The 19,283-nt window shown below is 30.3% G+C and overlaps 3 protein-coding genes across 4 annotated transcripts; 2 read left to right on the plus strand and 1 right to left on the minus strand.

The window, feature by feature from the left end:
* The first annotated feature begins 281 nt into the window (after nt 1-281).
* dib (Cytochrome P450 302a1, mitochondrial) lies at nt 282-3,176 on the plus strand. The gene is made up of 8 exons (XM_003701026.3): nt 282-765; nt 976-1,216; nt 1,609-1,784; nt 1,871-2,075; nt 2,145-2,295; nt 2,369-2,617; nt 2,692-2,919; nt 2,991-3,176. The coding sequence occupies exons 1-8, from the start codon at nt 582-584 to the stop codon at nt 3,114-3,116; spliced, it is 1,560 nt and encodes a 519-aa protein (XP_003701074.2). The 5' UTR covers nt 282-581; the 3' UTR covers nt 3,117-3,176.
* On the minus strand, nt 3,166-5,340 carry Rpt1 (26S proteasome regulatory subunit Rpt1). Its single transcript, XM_076541161.1, has 7 exons — nt 5,201-5,340; nt 4,954-5,089; nt 4,836-4,873; nt 4,228-4,710; nt 3,984-4,148; nt 3,739-3,905; nt 3,166-3,659 (listed from the first exon to the last, which is right to left on the minus strand). The coding sequence occupies exons 2-7, from the start codon at nt 5,024-5,026 to the stop codon at nt 3,281-3,283; spliced, it is 1,305 nt and encodes a 434-aa protein (XP_076397276.1). The 5' UTR covers nt 5,027-5,089; nt 5,201-5,340; the 3' UTR covers nt 3,166-3,280.
* A 105-nt stretch (nt 5,341-5,445) lies between these two features.
* On the plus strand, nt 5,446-18,848 carry LOC100880107 (larval cuticle protein LCP-17). 2 transcript variants are annotated; one of them, XM_076541218.1, is made up of 2 exons: nt 5,446-5,565; nt 18,350-18,848. In XM_076541218.1, the coding sequence occupies exons 1-2, from the start codon at nt 5,461-5,463 to the stop codon at nt 18,725-18,727; spliced, it is 483 nt and encodes a 160-aa protein (XP_076397333.1). In that variant the 5' UTR covers nt 5,446-5,460; the 3' UTR covers nt 18,728-18,848. The 2 variants fall into 2 exon arrangements, with proteins under 2 accessions (XP_076397333.1, XP_003701043.1); XM_003700995.2 differs by lacking the exon at nt 5,446-5,565 and adding an exon at nt 17,111-17,454.
* The last annotated feature ends 435 nt before the right edge of the window (nt 18,849-19,283 follow it).

The following is a 19,283-nucleotide window of genomic DNA, read 5'->3' on the forward strand; positions in this document are numbered from 1 at the left end:
TAAATAAATAATTAAATTAAAATTGATGCATTGACACAAGTATTTTATTTACCACGTAAATAATTCGGCAGAAAATTCATATATTATATGAATTTAAATATAAATTAAAATATAACAAAAATGAAAAATTGCGACTGAAATTTGAAATGTAATTATAACCTTAAATATAATTTTTTGATTAATTTATTGAAAAAAAATACAAATGTAAATTGTACCCATAATTTCAAACTTAAATTCGATAATAATTGATTATTGTTTATGTGCAAATCGTATAAACCAACTACCACTCTTTATTTTTAAACTCCATTTGAAAGTTTATCAGGAGAACAGGACTTAAATGATTGTATCGCAAACGTATCAAATTTATGCAAAGGTACGCAGCTCATTGAAATTCTGTAACCGGGACGAATGAAGCAAAACAAGAAGTGAAAAAGAAAGAGAAACGAAGAGAGTCTTGAGCTTCAGCTCAGAAAGGGTACAGTTCCTCAAATCGAACCGATGTAACTTTCTGAATTGCTCTCAGTTTATTGTCTGTGATTTTTTTATTTAGAATTCGTTGACTGTGCGATCGTGGAAGTATAATGTACACGCGACTGAAGAAATGTGGCGCTATAACGAGAAAGAAAGCATGTGTTAAATTTTACTGTGATTTAGCAAAGTGCGAAGTTGAAACAAACGAAATTCAAGCTAAACCTTTCAAAGATATCCCTGGACCAAAATCGTTGCCTGTTATTGGAACACTTTACAAATATCTGCCTGTAATTGGTGAGAAAATTAATCTTTTACTTTGTGGTAATATACTATACATTTTTATATACTTTGTTTTATATATTTTGTACTTACAATATAAATATCTACATGTATAAATATATAGCGCAATTTCAGTCTAATTTTCATGCTTTTTTAAATCGGAAATAATTTTGTTGATAATGCAATTTGTTTATGTTCATATTTGATTTGTCTAACAATATGTAGGTGAATACAGTTTTACAAAAGTGTATGAAAGTGGAAGAAAAAAATTCAGTCGATTTGGACCGTTAGTGCGTGAAGAAATAGTGCCTAATGTAAATGTGGTATGGGTTTATCGGCCAGAAGATATAGCCGAAATTTTCAGGGCCGAATCAGGTTTACATCCAGAACGAAGAAGTCATTTAGCTCTTTTAAAATATCGGAAAGATCGTAGCGATGTGTACAGAACCGGAGGCCTATTACCCACGTAACTATAATTATTTTCTGAACTCAAAAATTATAATTTTTATTTAATTATATTGCTTGATTATTATTCACTGTTTTATATTTAATACTATAATAACTATAATACATTATAATAAAATTTATAATTTATTAATTGTATAAAATGTAATTAATTATTTATTACATTTATCATTATAAACCATTTAAGTATAAAATGTACCTGTAAAAAATTGATAATCATATCTTTTCCTTTCCAAGGTAATTGTTAACATTTTATTAATTACTTAATTATATATTATAAAGAATAATTATTAATTTAAAATAGAGTGAATAAAGTTTTGTATTTATTAGACGTATACTATTTGACTCTCATTCATAGAACATTTTTTTCATATAATTTTTTGCTAATTCTAGAAATGGACCAGAATGGTGGCGATTACGAAAAGAGTTTCAAAAAGTTAGCAGCAAACCTCAAGACATAATCAATTATTTGGAAGAAACAAATTGTGTTGTCCAAGAGTTTGTTAAATTATGTAGCAATGAAACATTTGATGACCTTTTACCAATTTTATCACGCTTATATCTTGAATGTAATAATGTATTAATCTCATAAACAATTACAAAATAGTTTCTTTAACAGTATTCTTCTTAATAATAATTTGTATATTTTTTTCAGTAACATGTTTAATTGTATTTGATACAAGACTGAATAGCTTCTCAAAAGAGGAAAGAGAAAAAAATTCAGTAAGTTCAAAACTAATTGAGGCTGCTTTTGCAACAAACAGTGCAATTTTAAAATTAGACAATGGATTACAATTTTGGCGTATTTTTGAAACACCATTATACCGAAAATTGCGCAAAGCACAAACATATATGGAAACGTAAGTAATGTCTGTAAACAGCATAATTATTAATACATGACAAACTTTATGTTTCTTTAATATAATTAGGGTTGCATTAGAATTAGTATCCCGTAAACAGAAGGATATGCAAGCAAGATGTAGTAAATCATTTCTGACTGCCTATTTGGAAAATCCTGCTTTGGATATTAAAGATGTTGTGGGAATGTCTTGTGACATGTTACTTGCTGGCATAGACACTGTAAGTTAAGTACCACCTTATGTAACATCAAGTAATTATCAATAAATTGAACCATAAACTTATAATCTTTTAGACTACTTATAGTACAGCTTTTGCTTTGTATCATCTGGCAAAAAATCAGAGCAGTCAAGATAGATTAAGATCCGAAGTCATGCAGTTGTTACCCAAAACTGATCAACCAATAACAGCGGATGTTTTACGAAATGCAACTTACACCAAAGCTGTGATTAAAGAAAGTTTACGTCTAAATCCTATTTCTGTAGGAATTGGACGCATTTTACAAAATGATGTTGTTCTCAATGGATACCAAGTACCTAAAGGAGTGAGTTTAAAAAACGGTTGAATCTTATGTTTCACTTTCATTTACTTTTTGTTCTTTTGTTTTTACCTTTATAGACTGTGGTTGTAACACAAAATCAAGTCATTTGTCGACTTCCTGAATATTTTAACAATCCAGACTCATTTATACCAGAAAGATGGCTTCGCGAGAATGTAGATAAAAGTAGTAAGGGAAGTTCTGGGAAACCTGTTCATCCTTATACATTAATACCTTTTGGTCATGGTCCTCGTTCTTGCATAGCTAGACGATTTGCAGAACAAAACATGCAAGTGTTATTGTTGCAGGTGATTACCATTAAATCAACTTGAAATGTAAAATTCTGATTTCATAAATATTTTACTTTCACGTTATGCAGATGTGTCGGCATTTAAAATTTGATTGGATTGGAGAAGAGCTTGGTATAACATCTTTATTAATTAATAAACCAAATGCACCAATAAAGTTAAATTTTCACAAAATCTCAAAAACAACATGCAAGTGAAGAATTGTTTCAAATAATAAAAATTTATAGAAATAAAGAAAATATAGTATTAAGCAAAAAGATGTTTCAATTTATTATGCTTCATTTTCATTGATCAGCAATACAATGATATGGTGTTTATATAAATATTTATTTTAGAACCAATCATAAAGTTTATAACGAACTTAGTTGTAAGTCATATATTTGGGAGTTGCAGAGAATTTAGCATACGATTTAATCACTTTGTTCACTGCTTCTAGGAAATCTTTTTCTGTAGCTACTTTACGACGCGCACGAATCGCGAACATACCAGCTTCGGTACAAACTGAACGAATTTCGGCTCCGGTACTGTTAGGACACAAACGAGCAAGGAGTTCAAATCTAATATCTCTTTCAACACTCATTGAACGTGCATGAATTTTGAAAATGTGTGTTCGTCCTTCTAAGTCCGGTAGTCCGAATTCTACTTTTCTATCCAAACGTCCTGGACGCATCAATGCAGGATCTAGCGTATCTGGTCTATTTGTTGCCATCAAAACTTTAATATTACCTCTTGGATCGAAACTGAAAAGTTCAAGGTTATACATATATACTTATTGAACACCTCTCATAGTAACAATAAAAAGAAAAATATTTTTTTTACCCATCAAGTTGGTTTATAAGTTCGAGCATAGTACGCTGAACTTCATTGTCACCACCAGCCCCATCATCGAATCGAGCTCCTCCAATAGCATCAATTTCATCGAAAAATATTAAACATGCTTTTTTGCTACGTGCCATTTCAAACAATTCTCTGACCATACGTGCACCCTATTATTAGAACACATATTCCTTTTATCAATATATACTTATATATAAATAGATATCCCATATTTTCATTACACCTACCTCACCAACATATTTTTGAACCAATTCAGAACCAATAACACGAATAAAACAAGCATCTGTTCTATTAGCAACTGCTCTGGCACATAAAGTTTTGCCTGTGCCTGGTGGTCCAAACAACAATACACCTTTAGGTGGCTCAATACCCAAATAAACAAATTTTTCTGGCTGTAATAGATAAATTGAGTTTTAGTAATTATTTTATTATATAGAAAGAAACACAAGACAGCAACAATACAATACTAACATGTAACAGAGGAGTCTCAACAACTTCTCTTAATTTCTCAATTTGTTCTTTACAACCACCAACATCACTGTATGTGACATCAGGTTTCTCTTCAACTTGCATCATTGTTACAGTTGGATCAATTTTGGGTGGTAAAGGAATATGAATTTGATATTTGTTGCGGTCCACCCCCACTCTCATACCCTCTTCAATATCGGTTGGAGCAACTGAATCAGCTAAATCAACTACGAACTTTGCAAACTGTTTTACATTTATAACATATTTTGGATCTTCAGAATCTGCATTGATTATTTTAGTACAACGAGCAACTTGTAATGGTTGTTCATTCTGTAATGTCTGTTTGTCTGCAGCTAAATCCCACAGAGCAGGAGGAGCTAAACCAGTATCAGACTCCTTGATTCCTGTCAACTCATTGACACGTTTTATTATCGTTTGAATATCCTCTTCTACAGTTTTAATGCTTTTAGTATATTGTCCTTGTCCCTGTACAAGTAAATTACGTATTATGTATTTCATCAGTATTAATCCATATTTACTATCATAAAAAACTTATTTATCCAAGTTAATTATTTCTTTTGTAACAAAGGGTACCAAACTTCTACACTTACATAAGTTTTGAGCAAAGCAATATCTCCTTCGTCAAGAGCTAAAAATTTAGTGCACAAAAGTTTAGTAAATATAATGAACTATAATAAATAAGCACGCTCAAAGTTCTTTAAACCTCACATTTTATTTCCTTTTCTTCTTTATCATCTTCACTTTTCACTTTTCTCATATCCTCTCCCAAATGGTCAGGCATTTCTGAATTTTTTAAGTTCTTCAAAGTATTTAACGAATAAAGGTATTGCACCTTTTAAGAATGCTATGTCAGATTTTAGGTTATATCTTGCTTACATTACTAGCAAAATCGACAACTTTTATCACTGACCTCTGTGTTTCAAGTTGGAACTAGAATCACAGACAAGGTACTTACATGAGCCACCTGTGTCAATTCTACTGCGCATGCAAAGTGCAATATTTCAGCACTTTGACGACGTAGTATGGTTCCTGAGGCATTTAGAAACAAATTTCTATTAGGGTTTGATGCGTTTTGATGCCTAATAAAGTCAGAAAATCAATTTTTGTAGAATTCGGTCCGAAACATTGATTTTCAAATATTGATTTATAAAAATTGATTTTCTGGCTTTATTAGGCATTAAAACGCATCAAACCCTAATAGAAATTTGTTTCTAAATGCCTCAGGAACCATACTACGTCGTCAAAGTGCCGAAATATTCATTTTTTGTTCTCCTTCTTTGCGTGTGCGGACCAGTAATGGGCAGTCTCAGCGCATGCGCAGTAAGCTATCCGTACAAGTCCTCAGTAGCGTATACACTTTGATTAAATATAAGGTATCATTAGGCCCTAATGAGGAAAAAAAAATAAATTTGAAGAAAATTGCAGAAAAGAGAATAAAAGGGTTAAATAATACAACAGATTATATATAATAAAAGTAATATTAAATTTATTTATAATTATTATTATTACGCATATTACGACTACTATCATCGCTGGAACTGCAATTATCCTTACTACTTCTATTATTATCAATATTATTACGCATATTACTACTTTTATCATCATTAACCCTATTATTCTTATTATTATCAATATTATTACGCATATTACTACTTTTATCATCATTATCCGTATTATTCTTATTATTACCAATATTATTCCGCATATTACGACTACTATCATCGCTGGAAGAGCAATTATCCTTACTACTCTTATTTTTATCTATATTATTACGCATATTACTACTTTTATTATCATTAACCTTATTATTCTTAATACTATCAATATTATTACGCGTATTACGACTACTATCGTCGCTGGAACTGTAATTATCCTTACTACACTTATTTTTATCTATATTATTACGCATATTACTACTTTTATTATCATTATCCTTATTATTCTTATTATTATCAATATTATTACGCATATTACTACTTTTATCATCATTAACCTTATTATTCTTATTATTATCAATATTATTACGCATATTACTACTTTTATCATCATTAACCTTATTATTCTTAATACTATCAATATTATTACACGTATTACGACTACTATCGTCGCTGGAACTGCAATTATCCTTACTACACTTATTTTTATCTATATTATTACGCATATTACTACTTTTATTATCATTATCCTTATTATTCTTATTATTATCAATATTATTACGCATATTACTACTTTTATCATCATTAACCCTACTATTCTTAATACTATCAATATTATTTCGCATATTACGACTACTATCATCGCTGGCACTGCAATTATCCTTACTACTTCCATTCTTATCAATATTATTACGCATATTACTACTTTTATTGACATTATCCTTATTATTTCTATTATTATCAATATTATTACGCATATTACTACTTTTATTATCATTATCCTTATTGTTCTTATTATTATCAATATTATTACGCATATTACTACTTTTATCATCACTATCCGTATTATTCTTATTATTATCAATATTATTACGCATATTACGACTACTATCGTCGCTGGAACTGCAATTATCCTTACTACTTCTATTATTATCAATATTATTACGCAAATTACTACTTTTATTATCATTATCCTTATTATTCTTATTATTATCAATATTAATACGCATATTACTACTTTTATCATCATTAACCCTACTATTCTTAATACTATCAATATTATTCCGCATATTACGACTACTATCATCGCTGGAAGAGCAATTATCCTTACTACTCTTATTTTTATCTATATTATTACGCATATTACTACTTTTATTATCATTAACCTTATTATTCTTAATACTATCAATATTATTACGCGTATTACGACTACTATCGTCGCTGGAACTGTAATTATCCTTACTACACTTATTTTTATCTATATTATTACGCATATTACTACTTTTATTATCATTATCCTTATTGTTCTTATTATTATCAATATTATTACGCATATTACTACTTTTATCATCACTATCCGTATTATTCTTATTATTATCAATATTATTACGCATATTACGACTACTATCGTCGCTGGAACTGCAATTATCCTTACTACTTCTATTATTATCAATATTATTACGCAAATTACTACTTTTATTATCATTATCCTTATTATTCCTATTATTATCAATACTATTACGCATATTACTACTTTTATTATCATTATCCTTCTTATTCTTATTATTATCAATATTATTACGCATATTACTACTTTTATCATCATTAACCTTATTATTCTTATTATTATCAATATTATTACGCATATTACTACGTTTATAATTATTATCCTTATTATTCTTACTATTATCAATATTACTACCCATATTACTACTTTTATTATCGTTGCAACTATTATTATTATTATTACATTTTCCGATATAACCTACCCTCGCCTGCCCTATTCCGACCTAGCCGGTTAGGTTGTATCAGGTTAGGTCGGTCCCCAGGGTTAGGTTGGAAAAGGTTAGGTCGGACCCTAGGGTTAGGTTGCATTAGGTTAGGTCCGGGTACCTAACCTACCTAACCCACCATGACCTAACCTGATCTGACCTAACCTTGGACCCAGACCTAACCTAATCCAACCTAACCGGTTAGGTTGGAAAAGGTTAGGTCGGACCTTAGGGTTAGGTTGGATTAGGTTAGGTCTGGGCCGAAGGTTAGGTCAGATCAGGTTAGGTCAGGGTGGGTTAGGTAGGTTAGGTACCCAGACCTAACCTAATGCAACCTAACCCTAGGGTCCGACCTAACCTTTTCCAACCTAACCGGTTAGGTTGGATTAGGTTAGGTCTGGGCCGAAGGTTAGGTCAGATCAGGTTAGGTCAGGGTGGGTTAGGTAGGTTAGGTACCCAGACCTAACCTAATGCAACCTAACCCTAGGGTCCGACCTAACCTTTTCCAACCTAACCGGTTAGGTTGGATTAGGTTAGGTCTGGGCCGAAGGTTAGGTCGGATCAGGTTAGGTCAGGGTGGGTTAGGTAGGTTAGGTACCCAGACCTAACCTAATGCAACCTAACCCTAGGGTCCGACCTAACCTTTTCCAACCTAACCGGTTAGGTTGGATTAGGTTAGGTCTGGGCCGAAGGTTAGGTCAGATCAGGTTAGGTCAGGGTAGGTTAGGTCGGTTAGGTACCCAGACCTAACCTGATATAACCTAACGCTAGGATCCGACCTAACCTTTTCCAACCAAACCCTAGGGACCGACCTAACCTGATATAACCTAACCGGCTAGGTCGGAATAGGGCAGAGGAGGGTAGGTTATATCGGAAAATGTAATAATAATAATAATAAGGTTAATGATGATAAAAGTAGTAATATGCGTAATAATATTGATAATAATAAGAATAAAAAGGATAATGATAATAAAAGTAGTAATATGCGTAATAATATTGATAATAATAGAAATAATAAGGATAATGTTAATAAAAGTAGTAATATGCGTAATAATATTGATAAGAATGGAAGTAGTAAGGATAATTGCAGTTCCAGCGATGATAGTAGTCGTAATATTCGAAATAATATTGATAGTATTAAGAATAGTAGGGTTAATGATGATAAAAGTAGTAATATGCTTAATAATATTGATAATAATAAGAATAATAAGGATAATGATAATAAAAGTAGTAATATGCGTAATAATATTGATAATAATAGGAGTAGTAAGGATAATTACAGTTCCAGCGACGATAGTAGTCGTAATACGTGTAATAATATTGATAGTATTAAGAATAATAAGGTTAATGATGATAAAAGTAGTAATATGCGTAATAATATTGATAATAATAAGAATAATAAGGTTAATGATGATAAAAGTAGTAATATGCGTAATAATATTGATAGTATTAAGAATAGTAAGGTTAATGATGATAAAAGTAGTAATATGCGTAATAATATTGATAATAATAAGAATAATAAGGTTAATGATGATAAAAGTAGTAATATGCGTAATAATATTGATAATTATAACAGTAATAAGGATAATGATAATAAAAGTAGTAATATGCGTAATAATATAGATAAAAATAAGAGTAGTAAGGATAATTGCTCTTCCAGCGATGATAGTAGTCGTAATATGCGTAATAATATTGATAATAATAAGAATAATAAGGATAATGATGATGAAAATAGTAATATGCGTAATAATATTGATAATAATAAGAATAATAAGGATAATGATGATAAAAGTAGTAATATGCGTAATAATATTGATAATAATAAGAATAATAAGGTTATTGATGATAAAAGTAGTAATATGCGGAATAATATTGATAATAATAAGAATAATAAGGTTAATGATGATAAAAGTAGTAATATGCGTAATAATATTGATAATTATAACAGTAATAAGGATAATGATAATAAAAGTAGTAATATGCGTAATAATATAGATAAAAATAAGAGTAGTAAGGATAATTGCTCTTCCAGCGATGATAGTAGTCGTAATATGCGGAATAATATTGGTAATAATAAGAATAATACGGATAATGATGATAAAAGTAGTAATATGCGTAATAATATAGATAAAAATAAGTGTAGTAAGGATAATTACAGTTCCAGCGACGATAGTAGTCGTAATACGCGTAATAATATTGATAATAATAAGAATAATAAGGTTAATGATGATAAAAGTAGTAATATGCGTAATAATATTGATAATAATAAGAATAATAAGGATTATGATAATAAAAGTAGTAATATGCGTAATAATATAGATAAAAATAAGTGTAGTAAGGATAATTACAGTTCCAGCGACGATAGTAGTCGTAATATGCGTAATAATATTGATAATAATAAGAATAATAAGGATTATGATAATAAAAGTAGTAATATGGGTAATAATATTGATAATAATAAGAAGAATAAGCATAATAATAATAGTTGTAACGATAATAAAAGTAGTAATATGGGTAGTGATATCGGTTCAATTGATGATAATAAGAATAGTAAGGATAATAATTATAGTTGCACGATAATAATAATAGTAACATGGGGAATGATATATGTTAGGTCTCCAGACCTAACCTGATACAACCTAACCTTAGTCCCTGACCTAACATTGTCTGAACTAACCTTATATCCTGACCTAACGTAACATATCCTAACCGTATGCCTGACCTAACATAATCCGACCTAACCTTGGACCCTGACCTAACCGAATGTAACCGAACCGTAAGCCTGACCTAACCTGTTAATTGTCTGTTATGTTTAAGAATGTAATGGAAAGGATTGTAAATATGTACATGATGTCTTTTGTTTATTTATTGTAACCTCATAAATACATACAATTTGCAAATATATTTTGTACAATTTTTAATTTATGTAACTCTTTATTGGCTTAATTCTTTGTTGAAGATCGAGGCAGATTGTGTGTATATTCAATTTTGGAACTGAAAAATAAAATTGTTGCACGATTTAATAATATTTTTACGTGAAAGTTTGAACATTGGTAAACAGAAAATGTTAATTATAAAAATAATAAATTGAATAACTATTTATAATGTACAATTGTTGTGACTAAATATACAGTAAGAATAAAAAATAGGACTTACGTTAATTAAATGGAACGCAGAGATCCTTCCTCCAATTCAATGCTGTATAGACTAGCTCGTCGCTCTGATAGCATGGCTTAAACTACTTTTAAGTAGCGCGCAGTCAGTGTTGGGCAGTCCCAGCGCATGCGCAGTAAGCTATCCGTAGAAGTCCTCAGTAGCGTATACACTTTGATGAAATATAAGGTATCATTAGGCCTAGTGAGGAAAAAAAAATAAATCTGAAGAAAATTGCAGGAGAGAGAATAAAAGGGTTAAATAATACAACAGATTATATATAATAAAAGTAATATTAAATTTATTTATGATTATTATTATTTTTTACGTTTGCAGCCGATTTGTTATATGAATACCAATATTTGTTGCAAGAGCAAAGAAAAAACATACCGCTCGATTTTTATCAGATCTAGCATGTTAACAAAATAAAATCCATGTATTTCTTTGTTATTGTTTCTCTGATATTATAATTTTCACACGTATAAAATATAGTTATTCAAAGAGGTCCTTCCAAGTCGTTTTTCTTAAATAATAAATTCATTTAGTGTTTTAAAAGTTATTGTGCTTTTGTGTTATTTTAAATATAATAATCTCCCATATTCCATTATATTATATTATATAATTCACGATATATATACAGGGTGTTCGGCTACTGGTGGGCATAATTTTAGGGGGTGGTAGCTGGAGTGATTCTGAACAACTTTTTCCTTTACCAAAATGCTGGTTAAAGCTTAGTTTTTGAATTATTAATGAAAAACACTGACCAATGAGAGCGCGTATAGACCAGTCGCGCGACAGCGTGAGCGACAGCTTCGAATATGACGGCCGATCGTCGTCGTGAACAAATGTATCGATACTGTCGGTATAACGTCGGTATAACAGGAAGCTATTAGGCAAAAGTTAAATCGAATAATGAATTAACATGTTAAGAATAATATTAAATTCTTCGTAATTCGTGAATGAGAAATAAACCAATTAGTTGTTGTTTACAACAACCACACGAAGTATATTGTATTTATTTTATGCCTTCAAAAAGGGAAAAGAATAAATTCACGAAAATTAATTTTGTCAACTATACTAATGAAGCAAACGAATAAATTCACGTTTCAAAACGAATGAGTACCTTGCCTATGAAATGAGATCGAACTGGAATAGAATATCTAATGCAGTACTTCATTGAAGTGAAATAAATCTATTGCTGCGTACGTTTAATTTTAAAAATACAGAAGTAACTTAAATAACACTTACTCATTGATTCATGGAAAAACTAGCTTCGATAAAAAATATTTGTGTCACCGGGTAGATCCACCGATCAGAGCATCAACAGCTGATGCCCTGGCAGGGTCAATGAACTCTCAATTTATTTCACTGTCTTTTTCTAATAATAATTGCACAACATAAGCACGACCGGTAAACGGACCGAATGAAAACGCGTGAACGATTATTCATAGATATGTATGTTTAACGATACACTATTCTAATTATAAGATATCCGAATTGAGGAATCGAAATTATATTATATTTTATAAGAAGACATTGTTAGACTGGCTACGGATCGCGGTTTTGTTCTCGATCGCGAGGCATACGTCGCTAACGGTTGCCATGCAACGATGATCTGTTGAACGACTGCGGCGTCGATCGACAGTCATCGTTTATTGTCGAAAGAAACGTGTCGAAATAAAATGTATCGTTGTTTTTAATCGAGAATTCCGTTTTCTTGCTTTCAAGATACTATAGTTTAAATCATTTATGAATTTTCGTTCACGTGTTTTCATTCGTCCTATTTACGTGTCGGACTGACAGTGAAAATTAGTGCAAATTAGTGAAAAATGAGAAAGAAAAGTGATAATGAAAACTCATAATGAAAGATGAAAGTGATAGGTGACAATGAAGTTTCTTGAGAGTTTTTTGAGAGTTTCTGTATGGTGATTGATTTATATTAACAGTAAGGACCGGTGGATCGGACCGGTGACAGAGACGCATTTTTATTGTGATTATTTGCGGTTTAATGGGTGAGCTACATTTAAATTTATTAATTACTGAATTCACATTTTTATTTGTTGAATAGAAAAGTTATTCAATTTTTTAAAAATGAGAATTTGTTCTTTTTCATCATTACAATATCTAACGAAAATAATTTTCCATATTTTAGCTATTATTTCTTTGCGATAACGAATAAACGTATTGAATAAATTCGATTTACTTTGATTACGTGAGTAGAGACTAATTTTGTTATTTCTTGTTCATGAATGAATGATAATTCAACAATAATCCAGATTTTTTTATTTATTATTCAATGTAACTTTCATCTAACAGCTTTCTATTATACCGACGTTATTCCGACGTTATACCGACGTTATACCGACGTTATACCGACAGTATCGATACATTTGTTCACGACGACGATCGGCCGTCATATTCGAAGCTGTCGCTCACGCTGTCGCGCGACCGGTCTATACGCGTTCTCATTGGTCGGTGTTTTTCATTAATAATTCAAAAACTAAGCTTTAACCAGCATTTTGGTAAAGGAAAAAGTTGTTCACAATCACTCCAGCTACCACCCCCTAAAATTATGCCCACCAGTAGCCGAACACCCTGTATATATAGTTGTATAGTTTTATACAGTCATATATATAACTAACCTAACCCAGCCTAATGTAATCTAACCCAACCTATACATTCATAGTTTACAGTGCAATTATAAGAATTTTTGAAAAATTATGTAGGATCATTAAGGTGCCCTCATCAGTCACCACTGCGTGTACCGGCTAGGTACGGCATTGGCAGCAAGCTGTGACGTCAGCTGACGCATGCGCATAAAGCTCTCGCGTGCGATAAAATCTCACGACTGCCCAACACTGGTTCGGACCCTCATTTTTTAGGTTCAGTTCACCTGTTTCGCCGCTAGATGGACGCCAATTTTTTAGCCCATAAACTGCACTATTTGTAATTAATATAGTTGATTTTATTATTAATTGACTATAATATGAATCTAATTACTGTTCTAAGATAATAGAATAATTTGTGAACATTAATTAGACATAACAGTGTATCATTTTACGATAAAATAGAATTCTTTGTTGTGATACTTTCGCGTATGGTGTCTAGATGACACTAATTGCGCTACTTCCATAAAGCGCGCGTAAATTTAAATGTAGATAACGTGAGTCATACTTCCACACTACTTTCATTAATTAATTATTTTACAAAAAACTATTGCCTTTCTATACTTATTCTTTCTATACTTAATATTGTTTTTTTATGCAATAAATTCATATGATATTTTAACTAAGAATATAAATTTGAACGTACCATTTAATTAAAAGAGAATGATAATTTTTACAAATTGCAAAGCGAAATAATTGGCATGGTGGTGTTTCTAGAATCACTACATAGCTCTTTTGTGATAAGATTAACTCAACATGACGTGTTACATGTCCGCGTAACATGTCACCAATTACACGTGTTCACAATGAACGTTTAGCCGCAAATGTTAGGAGAAAAGGTGGCAGTGTATACTTATCAATTTCATCTGCAATCATCGAGCAGAATGTTAATGATCGTTTTGCGATTTCAAATTCAACGTTCATACCATAGACTCCTACAGGTAATCTGCACATTCATGAAATGTCATAGGATGCCCTCATCGTGTGAAAAGTAACAGTCGTAATATGCTGGTTCAAAGGTAGAACGGTAAACTAGTGTGGAAACCAGTATTCCTATACAAATATACGAGAAACCGTCAGACGGTGTAAAATAGAGAAAGGTTAAAATTCGATGGATGGCAACGTGTGTTTATACGATTGACATAATACCTAGTATTATGTTTTATTAGATAAGTACTATTTTATAGTGCGTAGCGTTATAAAAGCTGGACCAGAAATGTGTCAGGAGACAAGTTCACTTTTTAAATATATGGAAATAAAATTGGAAATATTTTTCTTAAAATATGAGCAACAAGAAAATTCTCAAAATATAAGCAAGAAAAGAGTTTTTTTAAATATTTATATCTAGTCAGCTGTTGCAAATGGCTGCTCGTTTATGATCGTATAAATATACTTGTCCTGTCAGGCAAATTTTCTTTAACAAAATTTATAAAACAGAAGGTACAGTGATTTGAACGATGTGTAGACAATTGTATTATTTTTAGCTCAAAATTAATTGATTAGAGCGTTGCATGGAAATGGCAATATACCGAGAGTCTTCGATATTATCGCCTCTTTCTGTATTATAATTCGTAATGGTGGTTCTCCAACTTATTCAAATAACTAAAATGACAAACGATTAATAAACAATTACCACAAAATAATAGATTATTATAAACAAATTCTAATGTGTCGAAAACTGAGGTATTGTGATTTTTGCAATGATAGAGTAAAGCAATGAATTACCGCACCGACACGAATTTAATTAAGTTACATTTTTGACTTTTAAAGATTATAAAGATACCTAGCAGCCACTTTGCACGAGGTCAGTGGATACATATATTTTAAGATGTTTCATAAGAAACCAGAAATGACGAATAATTTATAATCTCTTCGATCAATGTGTATGATTTTGTGAGAAGATATGGAAAATTATTAAAAAGTTGTAATGTAGGTCTGTTTCTAAGGTGCACTGAACAGGTTTTAATTGAAGAAATATCAATTTGTTCATGTTATTTTTAAATAAACTGATATGATGTATTGCACTATTTTAATTGGAAAACCTCATAACTTTGTAGCTTTGAATATTTCTCGAAGATGCAAGAAATTATTCTTTCTTTATGGAAGAATATCTCCTTTTAAATTGCCTTTGATTTAGATAATATTTATACATTTCTATATGAATGAATAGAAAAATCGAAGAAGCGATTTTATTCAAATTACAAACAGGTTCATGGTTATCCTATAAAATAAAAGATTCATATTAAAAAAAATAAAAGGTCATTACATCATGCCATTTCTAAATATGACACCTGATATTTTTGAGATTGCATAATCGAAATTAAACAAAAATCAATGTTTATGATATAGTAAGGTGCAATAATATTCACGTTGTGTAACCTTGTACAAATATTAAAAGTCAATGTATCGAACACAAAGAAGAGTCTATCATTGTCCTTAATATACAAGGTGTTCTAGGCAGTCGGATCAAACTAAAGAAATTATAGAAGGTTGTAAAAAAAATTTCATACGAATTTTATGTAAATTTCGAACAGCAAGTGATGTTGAATGGAACATCGCATGATGAATACCTCGACTCCGGAAGTGAAAGCGCTTCGAACATTTCAAGGACATCTATAATTTTTTATGGGAACTGCATATTTTTGTTTACTCGAATTATTTCTTTGTTACTTAAAAAAAAAAGAAATTAACAAAATTTCTTAATTTTTGAAGAGTAATAAAATTTCTTAATTTTTGAAGAGTAATAAAATTTCTTAGTTTTTGTAGATTAACAAAATTTCTTAATTCTTGAAGATTAACAAAATTTCTTAATTTTTGGAGATTGACAAAATTGCTTAATTTTTGAAGATTAACAAAATTTCTTAATTTTTGAAGATTACTAAAATTTCGTAATTTTTGAAGATTAATAAAAATTCTTAATTTTTGAAAATTAACAAAATTTCTTAATTTTTGAAGATTAATAAAATGTTGTAAGTCTTTAATATTACAAAATAATTTTGTTCGAATCATAAAACTCTCAAATTTCTAAATTTATTATTTTACAAATTTGCAAACTTATAAATTGTTAAATTCAAAAATTTCTAAATTTTAAAGAATACCAAAATTTAAAAATCCTAAAATTTCCAACCACCCATATTTTCAATTCCCAAATTCTCAAAATCCCAAATTTGCAAGCTTACGAACTCCTAAATTTGAATATTTAAAAATTAGAAAATTCAGTGTCCCAGTTACCAAATATCTAAATTTCTAAATGTGAGAATTCGTAAATTATGAAATCTAAAATTTCTGTGCTCCTAAAGTTTGTAAATTCGTAACCTCCCATGTTTGTAAATTTGCAAATTCGAAAATTTAAAAAATTGCACGTACGCTATTCGTAGAAATTAATTTATAAATTTGCAAATTCGAAAATTTGTAAAAGTACAAGTTTACTACCTACAGAAATTAATTTATAAATTTGCAAATTCGAAAATTTGAAAAGGTACAAGTTTACTACCTACAAAAATTAATTCACAAATTTGCAAATTCTAAAACTAGTAAAAGTACATACTTATTACTTATATTAATTTTTCCAAATAAGTAAAATTGCGAATTTACCAAATACGAAAGCGTAAGTAAGTTTTGGATTTATTTTCGTCATCATTCGGTAGAGTTATTCAATGTGTTACCCACGATTATACAAGCCATCAATTTAGGCAAAGTGGAAATGTCAAAGCGATGAATAAATTTTGTAAAGGAGATTCTCCTTCGTTGAAACAGTGGTGGTGGAGCATCGGCCATCTTCTTCTATCCTTCGCTTCCGAATCGGATCTTTATTTTTGAATAGCAGCATATTTGGGGAAAGTGAAGTTTAGAGTTTCGTATAAAAGCACATTCGTGTCACTCAGACTACACATTTGACATCGTAGCTTCTTCTGTGGGATTAACACAGTGACTTGTTTCTTTCATCTCAAAATGAAGTTCCTCGTGAGTGTTTTTTTTATTCTACTAACTTTTAGCTTCTTCAAGCTAAAACCTTCTTTAAAGTATATTGACTGAATATCATTCTCATCACTATTAATCATACTTTAACAATTATTGAACTTGACAAAACATTTTTATATTTCATTCTCATTTGACATAACATTTTAAGTACACGGATTTTATATTCTTTTATTCCGACATTTTGTGTTTCAAGATCGTGTTGCATTTGAAGATACATTAAATGCAGTAAATGCTACATAAAAAATTAAGTAAAATTGTTAAATTATTGAGCGATGTAAGTTATTCAATGAATTTGACAGTTTCTGTTTGTGAAAAATTTTGTTATTTTTAAGAAAAGTTTTATTAATTTTGTATGTACATTGTGTTTCTTTATAGAGGGTTCAAACAAGTCATGTAGTTTTATATAATATATTAACACCACATCATGACATGTTTAACCAATTTATAAGTTTATACATTTTAAAATTTTTAAGTTCTTTGTCAAGTTTATACATTTTTGAATTTGTAAGTTCCTTGTTAAGTTTATACATTTTTAAATTTTTAAGTTCTTTGTCAAGTTTATACATTTTTGAATTTGTAAGTTCCTTGTCAAGTTTATACATTTTTAAATTTTTAAGTTCTTTGTCAAGTTTATACATTTTTACATTTGTAAGTTCTTTGACAAGTTTATACATTTTTGCATTTGTAAGTTCCTTGTCAAGTTTATACATTTTTAAACTTGTAAGTTCTTTGTCAAGTTTATACATTTTTAAATTTGTAAGTTCTTTGTCAAGTTCGTCAACTTTCCAAGATTTCAAGATTTCACACTTCTCATATAATTTTAGCACCAAAACCGAATTTTCCAATTAATTGCAAATAAAAAAACTATCAATTTCAGATCGTTTCGCTCGCTGTTTTGGCCGTTGCTTCAGCCGATGTGCCCCATCAACCGCCCGCAGCAATTTTGAAACAGGCCCAAGACATATCACCAGACGGATCCTATTCTTACTCCTACGAGACTGATAACGGGATTTATCACGGTGAAAGTGGAACCCTGGTAGCGTCCCATGCTAAAGACGGTACTCCTTTCGTGGTTGCTCAAGGACAATATCAGTACACGTCTCCTGATGGAACACCGATTGCCGTGAAATACGTTGCCGACGAAAATGGCTTCCAACCTGAAGGCGAACACATTCACCAAATTCCACCTTTGATCCAGAAGGCTATCGAATACATCAGAGCTCACCCACCATCAACGGAACATCCTCATTTGTAAACTAATCGCCGATATCGCTTTACTTTTACATGTACACGTTTTGTCATGCCTCTACAGTTACATGTATACTGATTGTTCTCATGTGGAACGTTGGTTAATATAATTGTTTCTGGAAAACTTGTGTAAATGATTTTTTCCTTGCCTTTAGACACGTCTTAATTTAAGTACAATGTATATTTGTACTGCAGTATAAATAATTTGCAAAAACATAAATAACAGAATGAATAGTCGAAAGAGTTCTAATATGTTAGACCTCAATGCACTTTGTCAAGACAACACCAACAATAATATCTGATATTTTTATAAATTTAAAATTGTTGAAATATCAACAATATATAGTATGTATATTTCAGTAGTGATCTCCATTCAAAAATGTAGAACGTTGGTTAATATAATTGTTTCTGGAAAACTGTGTAAATAATTTACTTACCTTCAAACGCACCATAAGTACAATATATATTTGTACTGCAGTATAAATAATTTGAAAACTTAACATAAATAGCAGAATAAATAGTTAGAAGAGTTTTAATATGTTAGACCTCAATGCACTTTGTCA

This window comes from Megachile rotundata, chromosome 2 (genome assembly GCF_050947335.1).
Source record: "Megachile rotundata isolate GNS110a chromosome 2, iyMegRotu1, whole genome shotgun sequence".
Lineage (NCBI taxonomy): Eukaryota > Metazoa > Arthropoda > Insecta > Hymenoptera > Megachilidae > Megachile > Megachile rotundata.

Bases quoted from the DNA above. Each gene is read 5' to 3' on its own strand.
- LOC100880107 (XM_076541218.1), top strand. From the start codon at position 5,461: ATGCCTCAGGAACCATACTACGTCGTCAAAGTGCCGAAATATTCATTT. The intron at 5,566-18,349 runs GTAAGCTATCCG...TATCAATTTCAG, and splicing joins GCAGTCTCAGCGCATGCGCA to ATCGTTTCGCTCGCTGTTTT.
- dib (XM_003701026.3), top strand. From the start codon at position 582: ATGTACACGCGACTGAAGAAATGTGGCGCTATAACGAGAAAGAAAGCA. The intron at 2,296-2,368 runs GTAAGTTAAGTA...ATAATCTTTTAG, and splicing joins TACTTGCTGGCATAGACACT to ACTACTTATAGTACAGCTTT. The intron at 2,920-2,990 runs GTGATTACCATT...CACGTTATGCAG, and splicing joins TGCAAGTGTTATTGTTGCAG to ATGTGTCGGCATTTAAAATT.
- Rpt1 (XM_076541161.1), bottom strand. From the start codon at position 5,026: ATGCCTGACCATTTGGGAGAGGATATGAGAAAAGTGAAAAGTGAAGAT. The intron at 4,874-4,953 runs GTGAGGTTTAAA...CTAAATTTTTAG, and splicing joins AGAAGAAAAGGAAATAAAAT to CTCTTGACGAAGGAGATATT. The intron at 3,906-3,983 runs GTAGGTGTAATG...TTCTAATAATAG, and splicing joins TTCAAAAATATGTTGGTGAG to GGTGCACGTATGGTCAGAGA.